General features: G+C 41.1%; 1 protein-coding gene across 2 annotated transcripts in view; it reads right to left on the bottom strand.

Moving 5' to 3' along the window:
• Positions 1–5,446: 5,446 nt before the first annotated feature.
• LOC118388923 (vesicle-associated membrane protein-associated protein B-like) overlaps positions 5,447–23,982 on the bottom strand; it is a 34,246-nt gene continuing 15,710 nt past the window's right edge. For both annotated transcript variants that reach the window (XM_035778523.2, XM_035778524.2), the window contains exons 3-6: positions 11,558–11,661; positions 10,451–10,531; positions 9,410–9,592; positions 5,447–8,845 (exon numbers count right to left, since the gene is read on the bottom strand). In XM_035778523.2, the coding sequence (XP_035634416.1) occupies positions 8,690–8,845; positions 9,410–9,592; positions 10,451–10,531; positions 11,558–11,661 (524 nt within the window). In that variant the 3' untranslated portion in view covers positions 5,447–8,689. The remainder of the gene's footprint in view (positions 8,846–9,409; positions 9,593–10,450; positions 10,532–11,557; positions 11,662–23,982) is intronic.

Here is a 23,982-nt window from a genome sequence, read left to right as displayed (position 1 = left end):
AAGAGAGAGAGGGAGGGAGGGAGAATAGGGTGTCCTGTCTGTGATTCCTTTCTCTATTGGCTCCCGAGCGGCACAGCGGTCTAAGGCACTGCAACTCAGTGCTTGAGGAGTCACTACAGACCCCTGGTTTGATTCCAAACTGTATCACACAGGCCGTGATTGGGAGTGCCATAGGGCGCGGCACACAATTGGCCCAGCATTGTCTGGGTTTGGCTGATATAGTAAATACGAATTTGTTCTTAACTGACTTGCCTACAGTAGTTAAAAAGGTTAAATATATCAAATAAACAATGCTTCCATATTGTGATGCTAATCTTCCCCCATTGAATGCAATGTATTCACTTAGGCATCAACCCTGTGACACTTAACATTTTCCCATTGACTGCAATGTATTGACATACGCGTCAACCGTGACATCTTTTCCTATTGACATAAGCAACAACACTGTGATACTCATCTTCCACCCATTGAATGCAATGTACTCACTTAGGCATCAACCCTGTGACACTCATCTTTTCTGAAAATGAAAATTGACAGTCAGAGGCCGGGTGCTCTACAATCATCCTACTCCAACTATATTGACATGGATAATGTGGCATTTATTATTTGTCAGTATGAATGAATGGATAAAATTAGTGGGTCCTGCCTTGATGAATATATTAGCTATAGTCTTAAATTATTATTTGGAATAAACTGATAGTTAAAGCACTCATTGTCTGGGGATGACATGCTAGCTAGTATCTGCACCTGCTAGCTAGCAGCATATCTACGTGTTGTAACTAGTTAGCTATCTAGCTACATTACTAAGGTTTCTGTGTTCGAAATTAGGAGTAAATGTACAGCTTTCATTGATGGTATCATGTTTCTATAACTAGATAGATTACAACAACAAAACATCTTTACTTGACAGCAGTTTGTCGGACAGAGATCTCTCTCCAGCTGTCTACTAAGTTACCTTAGTTGCGGAGAACGTGATCAGCAGAGATGGATAGTACATAGGTTTTGATTGTTTCACAGTTTACTACTTACTCTACGATGTTTGCATTTCCAGCTAGCGAACATAAAAGTACGTTTATTATGTTTTACCTTTCAAGAATTGACATTGCCAACAAACAGAAATGTGTTCAGAAGAAATAGATATGCACAATATGAAAAAAAAGCTCCTCCCTTAACAGAGATCAATCATCTTGAAAACTAAAACAGATAGCTTGCTACAGCCCACCGCCTATTAGACTGTCTGAATGAGAAAGACTATGCACTATAGAGAATGCACTATGTTCCTATTAATTTAACTATGAACTCCAAATAATTGTTAGACGAACTCTAAATAATTGTTTGCAAAACGTTTCTCTCCCGGAATTTAATGACCTGACGTTGAAAGTCTTCAATTCTTCTCACTATTCGCCTCTATCCATATAATGTATAGATACTGTGACGATTATCATTTTGGTTGGTAGTTGACCTGTCCATTTATATTATTGTTAAGTCAGCATTAAAATAATAAAATAGGAAGACTGTAGCTGTTCTGTGAAAGAACGGACAAAAGATGGTAGCTGGCTCCGCTGGTGCAGAACAAGTCGAAGAGGAGAAAAGAGGCATATAAGATACTTCCAAAGGCAACATACTGTTCTGATTTAACTCCCGTCAGAATAGTGATGGTGGCTGCTAGCCCCATGAGGTAATCTTTCGGGTTTGAGCAAGTGTACTCCAGTCTTGGATTGAGAATCTAACGAAAAACCGAGAGAGGGAGGGATAGAGAAAAGATGACTGATATTTATCAGAACACGAATGTGCAGGATCTGTCATTAAATGGACTCTAAAGCCTCCTAAATCCATGTTCCACCACTGGGCCAATAACAACAAATGGATCCACCCTGGTTGTGTACGAGTTTGGCTGAGTGGAGGGTGGTGATGCTTGAGGAAGGGCAGGAGGGGGGGGGACAAACGCTTTTTCATCAATCTGTTTGCGGTTTCTGTTGCACGTGATAAAAACGGAGCGGTGGGCAAGGGCAAATTACGGGCCAAACCGTTTGCAATCAAGGCAGTGGCTCGTTAAAGGCATCATTAAACAGAAATTATTTTTAAAAAAAAACATTTTTTAACAGATTCCCATTTGGTGAAACAGCGGCGCCCCGAATGCTTCCAGGTACATGTGTCATTGTGTCCAATGTTGGCTGCAGAGTTTGTTGAGAGGTTGATTTAGGATGAAAGCTTAGCAAAACCAGAACTCCATTGTGGTGCCATTGTAACTGTCAAACTGATGCGCAATGCCATCTAAAAATGTGTTCAGACATTCAATTATCTGGAGAGGTTCACCAACTGTGGGAAAGTTTGGATTCTGAAGTGGGGTCTCAGATAAGTCTCATACTTTCTGCATTACTACAGGAAAAGAATGCTCCTTAAAATAAGTGGAAAAAAGACAAGCAAAACAAATGCTGAGAAGGTTTTCTTTCAGCAAAACAGGGTTTCCAAACCTCAACCATTTCAGTGGGTTTGTCTTACTAATGCCCTCTAAGAGAATACTTCATCCTGTCTTTTGATTGTAGACTACTGAGAAAAATGTGCAACAAGGGCCAACATACTGAAATTGTTTTTGTAGCATCTCATCTCATATTCATTATGGTTGGCAGCCTTTAAACCTCTATATGCAGCAGAGGCCATACATTAACCCTTTACAACAAAGCCAAAGTAGTGAAAAGCTTTACGTCACTGTTTGCATCAATGACTTCCATAGGCTTCCTCTCTCACACTTTCAAGCTCAGTTAAAAAAGAAAATCCAATTATTTTTGTGCGTATATGAGCTACAGCTTCCTATAAAAAAATATGTATGTTAGGTTCTCTGGCTCAGTGAATGCATTGCTATTATAAAATGTAAACTCCTTTCCTCGTTGAAACAAATGAAGAAAGTGCAGTGTTCGACCACAGAGCTGCTGCACTAGGCGTACTCTACTCGTCTCATTGGTTGCCAGGAGCAGGGTCTTGTATATCATGACCTAATGTTCATCTGGAAAAATGGAAGAGAAACCCTCAGTAAGTTACTCTCAACAAATCTATTAGGTCCCACTAGTCAACAGCCAGTACTGTTGTCTCTGATTGAGAAACAAGATCAACCTTTGTGGATTGAAGGACCCCCAAAATAGCAATCTATTGTGAGGGCTCTGTTACTGTTAATGGGTTGTATGTATGCAATCTGTTTCTTTGTCAAAATATTTCTGCCTTGAGGGCCATTCAAAATGTTCAGGGTTAAGCTTACAGGTCTGCAAGGAAAAACAAATAAAAGCTGAACATATGCTAGTTTATTTGTTGCTCAAACTGTTGGAAGGAGGATTATTTTCCCCATGAATTTGAGCAAAAGTTAAACAATAGTCCGTTCTTTGCCAACACTAATTATGGTATACAGTTAACACCAAGAAACTTATTTGATGGGGAATAAGTGTGCTTGATGTAGAGTTGAATGCAGTGTACTTGGACAGTAATGTTTTATGTTTTACAACTTAGAAACACAGCCGTACATCCGTTCTATAGCACACACCTCAATGAGTACCAGATTAATTGAAACACAGTGGTGGGAGAGATAGTGAGTCAGTTTAAATGCACATGAATCATTCGATATTATACCGATTATGGCAATAGTCCTGTAAACACTACTCTGATTTACTTAATCGGTGAGGTCAAAATCTAAGTAAGAATAACAGCTGGTTTTCTGAGCAATCTTTTGAATTATTAAGACATGTAAATGGCTTAATCGGAATTCCAGCGGTGCATTTGATCTGTGCATGTGCCAGCACCGGTAGTTGTAAGCCTTCTTCTTATGTGCGAGCGAAGTGAGTTTTGAAACATTTTAAGTATGCATCTTAGAAATAGTTTTCGCACACATTTATATGTCCAAACTCAAAATCATATAGGCTTCGCCAAAAAAAGAAAACGTAAGTAGAATGTTTATTTTAATTGCAGATTTTCAGCTATTATTTCATCAGCCGGATTTCAGATGTATCCATATAAACAGGATTATTTGTGAATTGGTTGTTCTTGCAAAGCATGTAAACATTTTAAAGAAACTTATCATAAATCTGACTATCCATGTAATCTTACGCAGTGTTGTTGAAGTCACAACCCCCGAGGGGGAGGATAACCATTAAACTGGAGCACAAGTGGATACAGTCCTGATCTGCAACACACCTCATTGTCTCATCCTACAGAGGATACATTTTCTTGGAGGACAGTTACATCTGTATAACCTTAATCTTTCTTGTTTGAATATAAATAAATATAAATTGCGTCAGCTAGCTACCTAGTTTTGCTTATGGGTTTTGACGTTAGCACAACCTATTTTAGGATTGAGATAATTCAGGCCTTAAAGGGCAATTTAGCCATAGACGGGCACATTCTGGGACCCACTCCATCAGTCTGCCAGCATTCAAATAGCCATGCTGTACACTGCAACTTACCCAATCAAGGGCAAAAACTCTGAACAGCTGTGGTCAAGGTGGGTAAAAACCGTCTGTAGTGTTTCATCCACCAGACTAGCATAAGGTCAGAGTCTGTGAGGACAATTATTGGGAACCATCCATTTCCTCCTAAACCTCTATGACAAGTATTCTGGTGTAAATTCCTCCTTTAAGTGTATATAAACATTTCAATGGAAAATTGTCACATCAACCCCATGTCAATGCTAAGGGGTATTTCTGATTCCTGCTTTCAGGTACATCGCATGCGGTCGATTATCATTATCACAGTTGAGAACATTCCTTTGTGATTTTTCTTGGAAATTACACAATTCCCAAGCTGACTAGAAACACTTAAATTAATAAGGGGTAATTTCAACAACGGTGTCTCCATATGTACCTAAACCCCACCAACTTTTTTTACAAACATTTTTACATACTTAAACTCCACAGTTGCTACAAACTCCAGGTGCACCTCAGAGGACGCCCTGAGAGCACACTTCACTGAACTCATGCTTAACTACCGAAAGCTCAAGTGCTGACAGAAGGTTTGCAGGGTGTTAAAGATACAATATGAATAAAACAACTTCTTATTCAACACCACACTTTAAAGGCCAAGTGGTCATTCATTACCAGAAGGAAACCTTATTTTCAAAGTAAAAAATAAATGAACCGCAGCCAAATAAAGCAAAAATGAACAAGCTCACTAATGTAGCCATAGATATCAGTTGGCTGCGAGGGGAATGCTAATTTCAGATGCTGACATTTCCCCCTCTCAAATATTTAAGAAATTATTTGACTGGGAAAGTGGTGTCTTCCAACTGTCCTCCTGACACAGTGATAAGCTTGACACCAAACACCAGAAACATTTGAACTGACTTGTGACAACCTAATGTGTTAGCTAGATGAAACCTGTCAACAGGGCTGTAATTGTACTCATCTTCCTCAGTCAGATGGAGTATGGGCCGGATGGCTCGTTGAACAAAGTGGAAATAACTTCACACAATTTGGTAGAGGATTTATTCATTGAATTTATTAAGATGCTACATAGTCCAACAAGGTTGGTTTTTATACACCATAGACTACTTGACTAGGAATATGCATTTTTCTTAGATATTTATATACATACAAAACAGTTGCCTGACTGTTTACATCGATCACGGTGATGGTCAGATACTCCAGGACAGGTCAATTGTAGTGTTTCCACAACCCCTGGGATGGTAGCCTGGCTAACACGTGACTCACGTGACTACACAGCGAGCTGTGACTCACGGTCAGGAAGACTTAGCTCAGGCCTGTTCTGCCCTCTCCCTAAGCAGCAAGTTATCCTTCACTCCGCTCACACGTAGATAGATACAGTAGGTTACACTCTCTCGCTTTCCTCAACTCCATACCTCCATCTGCAAGTTATCCATTCTTTAATCCATAATAGGCAACAGTGAGATGAAATAAATTGAGTGTATGACATGAATCCTGTTAAGGACAAAACATTTAAATAGTAAAGAATGGTCCCTTCAGGATATAGCTTTTGTGTGCTTTCATTTTTTGTGTGAGTTAAATGCAGTGAGTTGGCTAACTAACAAAACAGTTACATTGATAGATACTGGGAAAAAGCATTCTTGAGAATAGTGCATTCAAATTAACATGACTTCAGTGCAGTGATGGGTATAACAGTTCAATGAGAAACAAATAAACAAGCATCAAAACCTATTGATGATGTCTGTAGTGGGGCTGATGAAGACAATGACCATATAGTTGGAGAAGTGTTCTTTAAGAGTTAAGTGGACTGTCACAGCACGGTGAACAGACAGCATAAACCATTCAAATGATGACTCACATACATTTGCCTGTCAAGATCAACAAATGTATGGGCTTGGAGAAGGAAAAATCGTGACAAAACAAAAAAGAAGAAACAGACCAATATCCCTAACATACGACTCACAGGCCTAAATCTGACAGCAGTATTGCACGGGGCGGCAGGGTAGCCTAGTGGTTAGAGCATTGGACTAGTAACCGGACTAGTAACCGGAAGGTTGCAAGTTCAAACCCCCGAGCTGACAAGGTACAAATCTGTCGTTCTGCCCCTGAACAGGCAGTTAACCTACTGTTCCTAGGCCGTCATTGAAAATAAGAATTTGTTCTTAACTGACTTGCCTAGTTAAATAAAAGGTAAAATAAAAAAAACATTACTTTTGGTTTAGACCTCACCAAAACTAATTCACTTCTACATGCACCTTTTCTCCCATTTTGTCACTTCCTTCCTGCCATAGAATAACTTACCAATAGTGGTCACAAGGCTAACATCCAGTAACCCAGTCCCAACCGACCCGGAGTTCATTTAGCTGCATTATTTTTTAAATAATGCCTCAATCCCTACAAAAAAACAACTTTCAAATCATAAAAACGCTACAAAAAAACAACAATAATAATAATAATCTGAAGATTGAGTTGTGCAAACCTACAGCTGAAAAGAAACATCACAATGATAAAAGCAATTCAATTAAATAAAAAATGTCCCAAAAAAGTTATAATCTTTTATGGACGCATGCAATCAAGAATCTACTGCCAACTTGGGTATTTGCAATCAAAGGGGAGGGGTAATGTTCTCACTTGGACAAACATAAGGGGGAGGCGGGGGGTTGCTGTATCGATTAAGGGTATTCCCCAATCGCCGGTCTATGCAAAGCCTGATTGGAGGAGTCAGTTTGGTTGACAATAGCCCTGTGCGTATTGGTTTACAAGGATCCCCATTAGCTTTTGCCAAAGCAGCAGCTATTTCTCTTTGCCAGAAGCCGAAGGCATACTCAGTGTAAAGAATCAATAGTAACCCTCTAGTAAAGTGATGCAAGGTGCGCAGCACTCTTTTTGGCTCACCTCCTGTAAAAAATGATTGACAGAGATGCTTCAGTAATAGGTGGGGTTACCTACTTTCTGAAGCATCTCTGTGAATCATTTTCTACAGGAGGTGAGCCAAAAAGAGTGCTGCGCACCTTGCATCACTTTACTAGAGGGTTACTATTGATTCTTTACACAGAGTATGCCTCTAGCCTCTGGGAAAAATAAACAATATGTGAAAAGGACATACACACAACACAAACTGACTCAACTGCACCCACCGGTGTTTAGAAAATCCTTTGCTTTGAATTACTATCAATAGCTAGGTTTCCATCCAATTGGCGACAGATAATCATGCGAATATTCTAAAATCGCCATAAAAATAATTATGCACATTTTCCCACCAGAGATGTTTCCATCAAATTGACGGATAAAAGGCTGTGCTGATGACATAGGGCACATAAAAATAACTTTTGCAGTTAAATTCCCCATGTACCGAATATACTGTACATATATATTTTTTTTAATAGGTTTCCATCGCATTTTCAAATCTACTGATGGTTTTGTCACAAAAACTGTTGCGTTTACATAACCTAGCGAATGTGCCCACTCTGGTCTTGGCACGTGCAGTCTAGCCAAAATCTTGCAGATAGTGTGGGTAAAGCTTACTACATGATGAGATTATTATGGACAAAAGAGCAAGATTATTTTTGTCATACGGCAGCCAAGCATCGATGATCATGTCACCAGAATAAGACCCCCTCTATTTATTGGAAAGGAGCATCAAGCTCGTCACCGTGCACTTTCACCACCCTGTGAAGTTCATCATAACTTATTTCATCTGTAGCCTAATAAACTGAATGCTTTCCCGAGTCATAGTCAGAGAACCACATACTAGATCATCGAGTGACTCCATGTTTACTTCGAAATGATGGTTATTATATCAATATTTGTGCATAAAGGCATCTCCACCACCTTCTCACTGACACAAAAAGATCCCACCTTGTCTAGTGTATTTTGGTTTGTCGACATTTGGAAAGTTTACCGACAAATTTGCTGTTTCCATCCGGCTTGTCGTGACACTTATCCAACGTACTTTACTCGCGTAAAAAAAAGTTGGATGGAAACCTGGTTAATGATCTGCATTTTTCTTCCTCCTACTCGTCATCTTGTATCGGTGGTGCAAGTATTTGGGAGGAAGGCCAGAATGATTATGCTTTTTTAACTCTCTCGTTGGTTTGTTCATAACATTTTTTTTTGTATCTCCTTTTTTTTATTAGTACATAAATGAACGATTTCAAAACTTCCCCATTGATATGGCATTTCTGAATACCAAAAATCCCAAATCCGTCGTTTGTTTCAATCCCCTGAAAGCATGCGGTTGGCCGTCTCTCGCTTGCCACTCGCTCTTACAAGACCAACTTGCCGATGATGACTCCGACCACGAAGAAGAGCACGATGAGGGCCACCGTGCGCAGGCTCAGCCCCTCCTCTTTCACCATGGAGTGGGAGGAGTGCTGGGAGGACATCATGCTGCTCTTCCTCATCCGCAGGCCATCGTCTTCCTGGAAAGGGGGGGGGGCAGAGAGAGAGGAAAAGAGAGAGAGGGATAGAGGGGGAGAGGGGGACAGATATGGGGAGGTGGGAGTAGAGGTAGATATGGAGAAAGATAAAAAAATATATATAGAAAGAGAGAAAGAGGGGGGGAATGACCATCAGTATTATCCTCATCCTAAATCGTCACCAAAGCCCCTTTGGACTCCGCCAAGCGCCAGCTTTTAACACACTTCATTTCCCAACAGTGGGTGGGGGTCTCTGTTAGTTTAATCTGGGCCCTGGGACGGGAGCTGCCAAGAGCCATTCCGCCTCTGGCACTACTTAAAAGGGGAGGTGGAGGGCGCCGGGAAGTGGGCTGCTTCAGTCAGACTCGTCGCCTTTCCTCTTTAAAGAGGCAATCTGGGATTGATTCATACATTTTCTACTCTTAAATTATTGATACATAGCCATTGATTGAGTCATTGCATCCATATCCCGGTCAGTGAATTTGATAGGGGTTACATATCCAGCCACATCCCAAATGGCAACCTTTTCCCTACAAAGGGGGGCATTTGGGACACAGAATAACTTACCCTGATCTGTTTATTCTCTTCCCGTAGCCGCTGTGCCTCCATCTGCAACCTCTTACACTCCTCCATGATCTTCTTCACCTCGCCATCGTCCAGGGTGGAGCTCATGGACTTCATGGACAGTGTGGATGACTCCGACTTGAGCAGGTTGGACGACATCATCTTGTTGGCGTCCAAGTCATGATGCTGTGGGTGGAGGGGTAGGAGGGTTTAGGTTTATTTGAACATCTAGGTACATATGCAGAAACATACTTAAAATGTGATGTCATACAATTGGGAAAATGCATTTGGTAACTTCTTCAGCTGCAGGCCCGGCTGGTAGTGATTGCAGTCATGACGTACACACGCACAGGGAGGCAGGTGCACACACGCGCACATAGAGGGAGCACCCACACCCACAATCCCCAAATCCACCCGGGGAGCCCGGGGAGCTTCCAAAAAGAGATACATGGCTGGGAGCAGCAACGTTGTGCCACATAGTTTGGAGTGAAAATGGTAACCAGCTTTTGTATCTCGCTGTTCATAATTCACAAAAAACAACAACAGCCCAAGCACATTTTGTTTACGGGGATTATATTTTCTGCTCATCCTGGGAGGAAATGATCTCCTAAGAGCCGAGTGTGGTTTGCAGAGTAATCAGAACAATAATAAACTGTGTGTGACAAGTGAGTGGCCCAGGGAACTATGGCTATGGCTGGGGCTTGGCATGGGGAGCTCTGCCTCTTCTCCACGGCACATTGTCCCGATGACAGGCCGACAGGGATTTTCTCCACTCGACCTAATCACCAGTTGTACAGGCGTGTAATGGCTGAGATGGAGAGAAAAATAAAGTGTGTGTGAGAGGCGGAAGAGGAAAGAGAGGATGACAGAAGGAGATGAGAACAGAGAGGAGCACTGAAAGAGGGAAGGAGAAAAGAGGGCGAAGCAATAAAGAGAAAGACTGAGGGAGGGAAATCGGAAGACAAAGAGAGACAAGTACATATAGAAACACTGCAAGAGAGAAGAAGACGGAGAGGGCGAGGTGAGAGAGACTATGGGACCCACCGTTTTCTCGTTCTCCGCTGGAAGCTCAAAGACACACCTCAGCTTGGAGTCCATCAGCTCCTCTGGCTTTGCCTCCTTCCACTGCAGACAGACATGGTGGAGAGAGACAGAGAGAAAATGGGGGTTAGAGTAGGGAGAGGTACAGCTGGGCCTGAGGTAGTGCCTGAAAAAGCATCTCCCCCTCTGCACCAACTGCCCAATCCACAGGCCACAAAGAAGAGAAACATGGAGGGAGAGAGAGACCACAGCCAAGACTTGTCAGCAATGGCAAGGGAAACCACACTGGACAGTGGTTTACCGGCAGTGAGATTTGTTTCCCATTGTCCTCCTCCACTTGTGTGAAGTGTTTATCTAACCTTTCTGTTCTGTCACAATCAAGAGGGCTTGACAAAAGCGTCGGCTTGATTTCAGGCTCGGCGGTGTCTAGTTTCTCACCATTCCTGTGTGTGTTTCTTAATCGCAATATGAAACCAAATCCTCAAGAGTCCTGTCACTGCAGAGAAAGCCCACAAGAGATTGATTAGGCCTACTACTGCATGCAAACAAGACTGAAAGACAGACAGATATTGTGTGAGAGAGAACAAGACCACACACAAAGCAGTGACAGTGGATATTGCATGCACTGTTTGTATGGTTTGTTGCTAGGTCTGGCCAAATGAAACTAGTTCAGACAGGACAAATCGTTCGGTAAGGGAGAGGAATGGTAAAAAAAAAAAAAAATCTCACTTAAAAGGAATGTTTCCAGGTTGTGGGCCTCGGGTCACTGATCCACTATCAATTCTTTGTCCTTATCTTCCTCAGGGCGTGACCTTAGAACCCATATATCAGCCTAGGCCCTATGGGTGTGTGTGTGTGTGTGTGTGTGTGTGTGTGTGTGTGTGTGTGTGTGTGTGTGTGTGTGTGTGTGTGTGTGTGTCAGGTATGCACAATATATCAGTCATATTGGTAGAAAATGATCAGGTGTGGATGATATATCAGCCATAAGAGCATATGTGGTCAGGTAAATATCTGTTATTATTATCAGCCCAGATTTTCATATTATAGTGCATCTCTTCTCTAATATGTGTGTGTGTGCGTGTGTGAGGACGGGTGATGGGACACACTCACCACTCCCTCCATGTCCGTCATTTCGGGGGGAGCCAACATGGACTGCACCATGAACTTGTGTTTGCTTTTCTCGTTGGGATCGTAGTCGAAAGGCTGCAGCATCACTGGAATACAGGGCACAGCAGAAAGAAACAAATACATTAACACAATTGTGTTCTTTAGGTACCAAATGGAAGAAAACAGACAAAAAGGGAGGGACTGCCTGGACCTATCCATTAAACACATATTTTGTTTAGAATTTTAAAACGTTTTCCTATGGTGTGCCCTAATGAACACAACCTTCTGTAGGTCTATGAGAATTCGGGCAACAGAACGCCACTTTAGCTGAGTAGTGCGCATGTATGGAGCGATTTCAGTGCCAACAGAAATATTGTATTAGGATATTGCACAAATTGAATTGTAATGCACAAATTGAATTCATAAATGTTGCATTCAGTTTTAAAATTCAATTTAATATTTAAATTCCAAATTTATATATTTAGTTTCAATATTCTATTGTCTGTGTATCTTAGTTTACAAACGATAATTTTAAAACACTGACAGTCGGTGCCGTTTAAGATGAGGGATTTTTTTTCTTATTTCTAATACAGCAAATTGGATGACTATCATTCATATTCAATCCACCCAGCTCAATGTAACGTCGATAGGTTGGTTACATGATACTTGACTCTAATTTGCCCTATACACATCATTAGGTTGCTACAATCTAACCTACAAATGAAAGTTCATAACAAACAGCTTGAGAGCCAAAAATTGGAGTAATCAAGGTGACAATGACACATTCAATACCGCCTTGCACACTATTGCCTGCATCTAGCTGATCTGGGGTGTAATCATTAGTCCAAACAGTTGCAAAAACGAAAACAAGTTTTTATAAGTTTCTATTCAACCAATTCAGATAGGTTCCTCGCCGTTTGCTTACATTGACGAAGCGTTTTGCAACAGAATCGGGGGAATGAATACACTCGAACACAGTTCACTTTCATAAGAGCCACAATACAACAGCATCATCACTTTTGCTCTTTGTATAATTCCTTCCCGCATCTACACGATCTCCTCCTCTCACTTTTTCCCTTCACTTGTGGACTTCAGTGCACGACACAACAGCTGTCTGTGACCAGGAACAAAAACCTCTCCAAGCCAAACTTTCATTCCATAACTGCTACACAGCCTACATTATTTTCACCAGGGGTTTTTGTTCCGTTACACTGTTCCGACCAGCAAAATAAAGTTCTGAACCGGTTTGAACCCACCAAAAATAACGATTTATATAGTTCCTTTGCGTTCCTTTTTAAAACTCTTAAAATATACCGTATATATTTTTTATTTAGCTCGACATTAAATTACTTAGCAGCTTGCTAAGGAGCAGACAAGCTTTTAACATACAGTGGGGCAAAAAAAAAAGATTGTCAGCCACCAATTGATGTCCCACTTAAAAAGATGAGGCCTGTAATTTTCATCATAGGTACACTTAAACTATGATAGACAAAATGAGAGAGAAAAAAAAATCCAGAAAATCAAATTTTAGGATTTTTAATGAATTTATTTACAAATCATGGTGGAAAATAAGTATTTGGTCAATAACAACAGTTTCTCAATACTTTGTTATATACCCTTTGTTGGCAATGACAGAGGTCAAACGTTTTCTGTAAGTCTTCACAAGGTTTTCACACACTGTTGCTGGTATTTTGGCCCATTCCTCCATGCAGATCTCCTCTAGAGCAGTGATGTTTTGGGGCTGTTGCTGGGCAACACAGACTTTCAACTCCCTCCAAAGATTTTCTATGGGGTTGAGATCTGGAGACTGGCTAGGCCACTCCAGGACCTTGAAATGCTTCTTACGAAGCCACTCCTTCGTTGCCCAGGCGGTGTGTTTGGGATCATTGTCATGCTGAAAGACCCAGCCACGTTTCATCTTCGATACCCTTGCTGATGGAAGGAGGTTTTCACTCAAAATCTCACGATACATGGCCCCATTCATTCTTTCCTTTACACGGATCAGTTATCCGTGTAATCGATACATGGGTCCCTTTGCAGAACAACAGCCCCAAAGCATGATGTTTCCACCCCATGACAGTAGATATGGTGTTATTTGGATGCAACTCAGCCTTCTTTGTCCTCCAAACACGACGAGTTGAGTTTTTACCAAAAAGTTATATTTTGGTTTCATCTGACCATATGACATTCACCCAATCTTCTTCTGGATCATCCAAATGCTCTCTAGCAAACTTCAGATGGGCCTGGACATGTACTGGCTTAAGCAGGGGGACACGTCTGGCACTGCAGGATTTGAGTCCCTGGCGGCGTAGTGTGTTACTGATGGTAGGCTTTTTTACTTTGGTCCCAGCTCTCTGCAGGTCATTCACTAGGTCCCCCCGTGTGGTTCTGGGATTTTTGCTCACCGTTCTTGTGATCATTTTGACCCCACGGGGTGAGATCTTGCGTGGGGCCCCAGATCGAGGGAGATTATCACTGGTCTTTTATGTCTTCCATTTCCTAATAATTGCTCCCACAGTTGATTTCTTCAAACCAAGCTGCTTACCTATTGCAGATTCAGTCTTCCCAGCCTGGTGCAGGTCTACAATTCTGTTTCTGGTGTCCTTTGACAGCTCTTTGGTCTTGGCCATAGTGGAGTTTGGAGTGTGACTGTTTGAGGATGTGGACAGGTGTCTTTTATACTGATAACAAGTTCAAACAGGTGCTATTAATACAGGTAACGAGTGGAGGACAGAGGAACCTCTTAAAGAAGAAGTTACAGGTCTGTGAGAGCCAGAAATCTTGCTTGTTTGTAGGTGATCAAATACTTATTTTCCACCATAATTTGCAAATAAATTCATTAAAAATCCTACAATTTGATTTTCTGGATTTAGTTGAAGTGTATCTATGATGAAAATTACAGGCCTCTCATATTTAAGTGGGAGAACTTGCACAATTGGTGGCTGACAAAATACTTTTTTTTACCCCACTGTACATTGGACAGACGAGTGTAGGGCACGACTGAAATTTTGGGGCAAGAGCGAGAGAGGGTGGAGGAGGACACTTGGCTTGAAGTGCAGGGGATGTTGTTATGACAGCATCATCTGAATTAGGCCCACATAATTATACCTACAGAGGAGCGGAATACGTTTCTGAGTGACAGAGGGCCTTTGCATAGGCACTTTGTTGCATTTTCTTGTGGGACTGGAGAAAACAGTTGAAAAAAATAAATAATAATGGTTCTGATTCTGTTCCTTGAAAATGTTTGTCATCTTCCGTTTTTTGGTTCTGTTCCCTGAACCGGTTCCGACCCCTGGTTGTCACCATATTAACATTATAGTCAACAAACTAGAACTAACGCATTAGTGCACCCACAAGCCAATCTCTGTACAGCAAGCAGTTTAGCAGTTACACCGGCGGGTCCCGATGGCAATAAATAAATAAAACTGAAAGCATTTGCCAGTTAGCTAACATAAATAGCATCTCTTCTCTGTTTGAGTCAGGTTGTTGAATACTAAATGACCTGCATTAACTAAGTGATAGGTAAAATATGAAGAAAAAAAAATCTAACGAAATACAGTTAGCTCTCTCTCTCGCTCTGCTGCTTCTCTTTAATTAGTTAAACTGTTGTCTTTCTCTCTCCGAGTCAACTACTCACCACACTTTATGCAGTGCTAGCTAGCTGTAGCTTATGTTTTCAGTACTAGATTCATTCTCTGATCCTTTGATTGGAAGGACTAGATGTCAGTTCATACTGCAAGAGCTCTGATAGATTGAATGACGTCCTACGGAAGTCTATGGAAGGGGGTGAGAACTGAGCTTCTTAGGTTTTGTATTGAAGTCAATGTACCCAAAGGAGGAGAGAAAATAGCTGTCCTACGGCTATACCATGGTGCTACCCCAGAGAGTGCTGTTGAGCTACTATAGACCATTGCAAAACAGTGTATTTTAGTCAGTTATTTGGTGACATGAATATACAGTTGAAGTCAGAAGTTTACATACACCTTTGCCAAATGCATTTAACCTGTTTTGGAGACTGTTTTTTGTTCGGAATTTCGGATGACTGACATGCCCAAAGTAAACTGCCTGTTACTCAGTCCCAGAAGCTAGGATATGCATATATTTGGTAGCATTGGATAGAAAACACTCTGAAAAAAATTGTCTGAGTATAACAGAACTAATATGACAGGCGAAAACCAAGGAAAATCCATCCAGAATTTGTTTATTTTATTGAGGTCACAGGCCATTTCAGTGCTAGCCTATGGGAAATACAAATAGATAGGACCAAGACTGCAGTTCCGATGGCTTCCACGAGATAGTCTTTAGAAAGGGTTTCAGGCTTGTTTTTTGAAAAATGAGCAGCAAGTAGTTGGAAGAACTCCAAGGTGTCTCATCAGAAAAGTAGTTTTGTTGGCGCGTGAATGAGGTGCGCACTCTTCGTTATTTATCTTCCCTATTGAACATCCTATTCTCCGTCTTAAATATGATTGGTCCTTGAGTGGTCCTTCTGTAGCTCAGTTGGTAGAGCATGGCGCTTGTAACGCCAGGGTAGTGGGTTCGATCCCCGGGATCCCCGGGACCACCCATACGTACAATGTATGCACACATGACTGTAAGTCGCTTTGGATAAAAGCGTCTGATAAATGGCATATATTATATATTATGATTGTTTATTTAGATATTAGAGTACCTGTGGATTGATTAGAAACATCGTTTGACTTGTTTGGACGAACTTTACTGGTAACTTTTTGGATTCGTTTGTATGCATGTTGAACGAGTGGATTACTGAGATCATTGGCACCAACGAAACAGACTTTTTTGGATATAAAGGACTTTATCGAACAAAAAGACTATTCATTGTGTAGCTGGGACCCTTGGGAATGCAAACAGAGGAAGATCTTCAAAGGTAAGTGATTTATTTCATCCCTATTTGTGACGCCTGTGCTGGTTGGATAAGTATTTTGGTGTGGGGCGCAGTCCTCAGATAATCACATGGTATGCTTTCGCCTTAAAGCCTTTTTGAATACTGACAACACTGTTGGATGAACAAGAAGTCAATATTTTTCATTTTGCGCTCTGCAATTTCACTGGATATTGACGTAGGTGTCCCGTTAGCTGACATAAATAGCATTCTTCTCTGTTTGAGTCAGGTTGTTGAATACTAAACGACCTGCATTAACTACATGAAAGGTAAAATAAGAAATCCTGACATTTTATCCAAGTAAAAATTCCCCATTTTAGGTCAGTTAGGATCACCACTTTATTTTAAGAATGTGGAATGTCAGAATAATGGTAGAGTAATTTATTTCAGTTTTTATTTCATCACATTTGCAGTGGGTCAGAAGTTTACATACACTCAATTAGTATTTGGTAGCATTGCCTTTAAATTGTTTAACTTGAGACAAACGTTTTGGGTAGCCTTCCACAAGCTTCCCACAATAAATTGGGTGAATTTTGGCCCATTTGTCCCGACAGAGCTGGTGTAACTGAGTCAGGTTTGTAGGCCTCCTTGCTCACACACATTTTCAGTTCTGCCCACAAATCTTCTACAGGATTGAGGTCAGGGCTTTGTGATGGCCACTCCAATACCCTGACTTTGTTGTCCTTAAGCCATTTTGTCACAACTTTGGAAGTATGCTTGGGGTCATTGTCTATTTGGAAGACCCATTTGCGACCAAGCTTTCACTTCCTGACTGATGTCTTGAGATGTTGCTTCAATATATCCACATAATTTTCCTGCCTCATGATGCCATCTATTTTGTGAATTGCACCCGTCCCTCCTGGACATTTCTCCAAAAAGTACGATCTTTGTCCCCATGTGCAGTTGTACCTGTTTCCCCCAGCATCTTCACAAGGTCCTTTGCTGTTGTTCTGGGATTGAGTTGCACTTTTCGCACCAAAGTACGTTCATCTCTAGGAGACAGAACGCGTCTGCTTCCTGAGTGGTATGCGGCTGCGTGGTCCCATGGTGTTTATACTTGCGTACTATTGTTTGTACATATGAGCGTGGTACCTTCAGGTGTGTGGAATGCTGATTTTATTGTCTTCCGTTGAATTTGGCTTTAGCGTTTGAATTTGGCCCACATAAGAATAGTTGAATAGCCTGTCTCATTCCACATTCATTTTCAATTCTAAATTCAAATCTGCTGTTGATTGAGTTCATGAGCTGGGCCTCTGAGCTGGATCTGTCTGAGCGGACCTCCCTGTGTGTGTGTGTGTGTAAATGATGTATTTCGGTTCCTGAGCAGAACCACAAGGGAGTCTGGACATCTACCACCCCACTATCAGATTAGGCGGTGCAATGTATGCCCTTTGTCACCCCACTTTTGATCTGAAATTCCCATTAATCACTAATTATACTGTGCAAAATATAAACAAGTAAAGTGTTGGTCCATTTTTCAAGATTAAATCAAATAAAATGTTCCATACGCACAAAAAGCTTATTTATATGAAAGGTTTTGATTTTTTATCATTCCTGTTAGTGAGCATTTCTCATTTGCTAGGATAATCCATCCACCTGACAGATGTGGCAAATCAAGAAGCTGATTATTACACAGGTTCACCATGTGCTGGGAACAATAAAAGGCCACGCTAAAATGTTCAATTTTGTCACACAACACCAATGCCAAATATGTCTCAAGTTGAGGGAGCATGCAATTGGCATGCTGACTGCAAGAATGTCCACCAAAGCTGTTTCCAGAGAATGTAATGGTAATTTCTCTACCATAAGCCGCCGCCGTCGTTTTAGAGAATTTGGCTGGGCAAGGCTTCCCTGCCCAGTCATGTGAAATCCATAGATTTGGGCCTATTATATTTATTTCAATTGATTGATTTCCTTATATGAACTGTACAGTATGTAACTCAGTAAAATATTTGAAATTGTTACATGTTGGGGTTATATATTTATTTTTATATTCATTTAAGCATTACTTTTCATTTTTGAAGATTAAAAGCATTTGAGAAAGTAATGTATTAATATTTATCTTAAAAAATATCAGCTATGACATAACCAATGAATATATAGCACAACTTTGGACTTCACCCCTTACATTTTTACGGAGTGAGTTTCTCTTCTCCTCCGGCTATGGCCATGCAGTGCGGCTCGCAAAAGTGATTGCTGTCCTCGTTATGAAATTATTAACTTTATCCTGTATATAAAAAAATACTATATACACTGATTGTTTAAAGCAAAACTACCAAAACAATTGCTGATTGTGAACCTGAACAAAGAAAAATCTAATTTATGCTAAGCTATGATCATCAGGTAGTTTATAGCGATATAAGAGTTGGGCCTCTGGTAGCTTTTATTCCGGTAAAACACACATTTTCAACAGCGCATTTGATAACAACCTAGCAGAAAAATTGGTTGTCACTCAACTAATAAAGCCTAATATTGCACAAGCCATTTTACACGCATTTGAATGCTTAAGGTGACACGCAGATATTCCTGATCAGGAATACACCTACCTCTCTTTGGTCAGCAAGCAAAGCAGCGCATAGAGCACAGTTTGACTAGGCTACTGATATTGCCTAGGGTTATTCGACATGCAAAATGACTTGTAGATCAAGGACTGTCAACGCAGTTACATACTTAGTTCGACACTGAAGGAGGGGACACATCAGTTGTCACAAAGATTACTTATTTTCAGATCAATAAAAATAAAGTATATTAGCAAAAAATATTCTCTGTCCTTTACATGAACTTCCTGAATATATTCCTATAAGCTTTAGCTAATATTCTTATAGGGGGGCAAATGGCGTGTTTTGTGACACTCCCTTCTAACGTGTCCTGCGCTGCCTGTGATCATTATAAAGGGGAACAGAAGGCACATGTTCCAGAGTCTTAGCTTTTAGGAATAGCTTATAGGCAAAACGGTTTAAATGCTAGAGCTAAATTCATAGGATGAAAATAGATGTAACATGCCACATTGGCTTCAGACCTCAAAGAGTGTATGATTCTCTGTTCTCCTCTACTTTTCCTGGTTGGCAAAGTACCAGGATGTCTCTGGTTTTGAATCTGAATTTAGAGCACTGTATTTTAAGAACTGAATCTGAACGCATTAAACGTAAGTTTAATATATGAAACTTATATCAACTTTAAATGATAGTTTGTAAACTTGATACACAGACATTGAATGCAATATCTACCATGTTGAAACAGAATATATCAATGAATTTGAATTTTAAAACTGAAATGTAATATTAATTCAATTCAGTTTCAAATAATGAAATACAAGTTTTATTCAATGATTCAATTTGTGCATTACATATTCAAAAATATTACATTCAAATTTAAATCAAAATTATTGGTCACATACAAATGATTAGCAGATGCGAGTGTAGCCAAATGCTTTTAAATTCAATACCCTAATACAAATTCTAAATTATGGAATTTAAAAATAAATGCTGTTGGCACGGAAATATGCATGTAGGACTTCATATTATTATGAATATATTACTTTATCCCTTTCCAGACCACAGCAAGGTTGTCTATAACGTTGTTGTCTCTGGCTTTCATTAACCTGTAGTAACTTGTAAGATGAATAAATTATTTTTCTGAATCAGGGCAGGCCTGTACACAACTTGATTGGTGGGGGATAATAAAACAAATACCATTCAAAATGTGCATGTTCAAAGTCAATGTACAGTGGGGAGAACAAGTACACTGCTCAAAAAAATAAAGGGAACACTTAAACAACACAATGTAACTCCAAGTCAATCACACTTCTGTGAAATCAAACTGTCCACTTAGGAAGCAACACTGATTGACAATACATTTCACATGCTGTTGTGCAAATGGAATAGACAACAGGTGGAAATTATAGGCAATTAGCAAGACACCCCCAATAAAGGAGTGGTTCTGCAGGTGGTGACCACAGACCACTTCTCAGTTCCTATGCTTCCTGGCTGATGTTTTGGTCACTTTTGAATTATGGCGGTGCTTTCACTCTAGTGGTAGCATGAGACGGAGTCTACAACCCACACAAGTGGCTCAGGTAGTGCAGCTCATCCAGGATGGTACATCAATGCGAGCTGTGGCAAGAAGGTTTGCTGTGTCTGTCAGCGTAGTGTCCAGAGCATGGAGGCGCTACCAGGAGACAGGCCAGTACATCAGGAGACGTGGAGGAGGCCATAGGAGGGCAACAACCCAGCAGCAGGACCGCTACCTCCGCCTTTGTGCAAGGAAGAGCAGGAGGAGCACTGCCAGAGCCCTGCAAAAATGACCTCCAGCAGGCCACAAATGTGCATGTGTCTGCTCAAACGGTCAGAAACAGACTCCATGAGGGTGGTATGAGGGCCCAACGTCCACAGGTGGGGGTTGTGCTTACAGCCCAACACCGTGCAGGATGTTTGGCATTTGCCAGAGAACACCAAGATTGGCAAATTCGCCACTGGCGCCCTGTACTCTTCACAGATGAAAGCAGGTTCACACTGAGCACATGTGACAGACGTGAAAGTCTGGAGACGCCGTGGAGAACGTTCTGCTGCCTGCAACATCCTCCAGCATGACCGGTTTGGCGGTGGGTCAGTCATGGTGTGGGGTGGCATTTCTTTGGGGGGCCGCACAGCCCTCCATGTGCTGGTGCGGTTGGCCCTGGGTTCCTCCTAATGCAAGACAATGCTAGACCTCATGTGGCTGGAGTGTGTCAGCAGTTCCTGCAAGAGGAAGGCATTGATGCTATGGACTGGCCCACCCTTCCCTCGACCCGAATCCAATTGAGCACATCTGGAACATCATGTCTTGCTCCATCCACCAACACCACATTGCACCACAGACTGTCCAGGACTTGGCGGATGCTTTAGTCCAGGTCTGGGAGGAGATCCCTCAGGAGACCATCCGCCACCTCATCAGGAGCATGCCCAGGCGTTGTAGGGAGGTCATACAGGCACGTGGAGGCCGCACACACTACTGAGCCTCATTTGGACTTTTTTAAGGACATTACATCAAAGTTGGATCAGCCTGTAGTGTGGTTTTCCACTTTAATTTTGAGTGTGACTCCAAATCCAGACCTCCATGGGTTGATACATTTGATTTACATTGATAATTTTTTTGTGATTTTGTTGTCAGCACATTCAACTATGTAAAGAAAAAAGTATTTAATAAAAATATTTCATTCATTCAGATCTAGGATGTGTTATTTGTGTTCCTTTTTTTTGAGCAGTGTATTTGATACACTGCCAATTTTGCAGGTTTTCCTACTTACAAAGTATGTAGAGCAAATTAATTACTTTAAAATCATACAATGTGATTTTCTGGATTTTTGTTTTAGATTCCGTCTCTCACAGTTGAAGTGTACCTATGATAAAAATTACAGACCTCTACACTCTTTGTAAGTAGAAAAACCTGCAAAATCGTCAGTGTATCAAATACTTGTTCTCCCCACTGTATGTTAATGAAATGTTGGCAATTCATGAAATCACTCTTCAGCACATTTCCCTAATTCTGTGTTCCAGTTGAAGTGCTCGGATTAGAAGGAGATTTTAAGTATGAAGTATTTTAAGTATTAAATGCCCATATATTAGGTACTTTATGGCCATGGGTACGTCCCAAATGGCACCCTATTCATTTTATAGTGCACCCCTTTTTCCTATAGGGGCTTTGGTCAAAAGTAGTGCAATATAAAACGGGAATAAGGTGCCATATTGGACACAACATGTTCATCTTAACATGACTGCAAAACATTGATGGATGTACAGAACACACCCCTGGCAGCAATATTTCTAACAGCTTAGTTGTTTTTCTTTGTAACTTTACATATTGTCCTAACAAAAAACAGGTTTGAGTCTGAATATTCTTTAACCCATCTCGTCACATCCTCCAATGGAGTGTTATTTGATGTCATTCCAATGACCAAAATATATTTTCAAGCTCCTTCAATGATTTACAATGATGTCTTCCTTAGGTCGGCGTCTCAACTGCTCTTGCAGAGAATAAAATGGGTATTGATGGGTAAATATTTTTCTCCTATTCATTACTCTTAAGAGAAGCGTGTTCGGATTCAAAGGGCTGCGCATTTAACATCAATGCAGACTGTGTGCGTGATTTCGGGGGGATAACTTTCATTAATAACAAGTTACCTCTTAATTACAAAGTCAGTGCTCGCGCTCTCAGATGTGGCTATTAGGACGGGTCTGATATATATATTTCACATGCAATTCTTCCCGAAGTATGAAAAACCTCAAGCGAGTTCAATATCGCAAACCAGAAACAGACAGAGCGTCCTGTTGCTGTCAGCCCCAATTTGCGCCGCCATCCAACTTGGGTTCAAAGGGACAATATTCGAGAACGGAGGGAAAGAAAGCGTGCAAATTCTTTGAGGTGCATTGAATAACCTAAAATAAGTCCCAACTGTCAAATAAGATTTTAAAAACTCACTCTTTGAACTACAGAATTAAACTGGTCCTGACAGAGCTCCTTTTAATCCTGTGCTACAGAGGGGCAAAAAATGTATTTAGTCAGCCACCAATTGTTCTCACCAAGTTCTCCCACTTAAAAATATATAATAATAATAAATAGGTACACTTCAACTATGACAGACAAAATGAGAGAAGAAAAAATCCAGAAAAATCACATTGTAGGATTTTTTATGAATTTATTTGCAAATTATGGTGGAAAATAAGTATTTGGTCACCTACAAACAAGCAATATTTCTGGCTCTCACAGACCTGTAACTTCTTCTTTAAGAGGCTCCTCTGTCCTCCACTCGTTACCTGTATTAATGGCACCTGTTTGAACTTGTTATCAGTATAAAAGACACCTGTCCACAACCTCAAACAGTCACACTCCAAACTCCACTATGGCCAAAACCAGAGCTGTCAAAGGACACCAGAAACAAAATTGTAGACCTGCACCAGGCTGGGAAGACTGAATCTGCAATAGGTAAGCAGCTTGGTTTGAAGAAATCAACTGTGGGAGCAATTATTAGGAAATGGAAGACATACAAGACCACTGATAATCTCCCTCGATCTGGGGCCCCACGCAAGATCTCACCCCGTGGGGTCAAAATGATCACAAGAACGGTGAGCAAAAATCCCAGAACCACACGGGGGGACCTAGTGAATGACCTGCAGAGAGCTGGGACCAAAGTAACAAAGCCTACCATCAGTAACACACTACACCGCCAGGGACTCAAATCCTGCAGTGCCAGACGTGTCCCCCTGCTTAAGCCAGTACATGTCCAGGCCCGTCTGAAGTTTGCTAGAGAGCATTTGGATGATCCAGAAGAAGATTGGGAGTATGTCATATGGTCAGATGAAACCAAAATATAACTTTTTGGTTAAAACTCAACTCGTCGTGTTTGGAGGACAAAGAATGCTGAGTTGCATCCAAAGAACACCATACCTACTGTGAAGCATGGGGGTGGAAACATCATGCTTTGGGGCTGTTTTTCTGCAAAGGGACCAGGACGACTGATCCGTGTAAAGGAAAGAATGAATGGGGCCATGTA

Source organism: Oncorhynchus keta, chromosome 10, assembly GCF_023373465.1.
Source record: "Oncorhynchus keta strain PuntledgeMale-10-30-2019 chromosome 10, Oket_V2, whole genome shotgun sequence".
Classification (NCBI taxonomy): Eukaryota; Metazoa; Chordata; class Actinopteri; order Salmoniformes; family Salmonidae; genus Oncorhynchus; species Oncorhynchus keta.
This window is presented reverse-complemented; position numbering and strand designations above follow the sequence as displayed.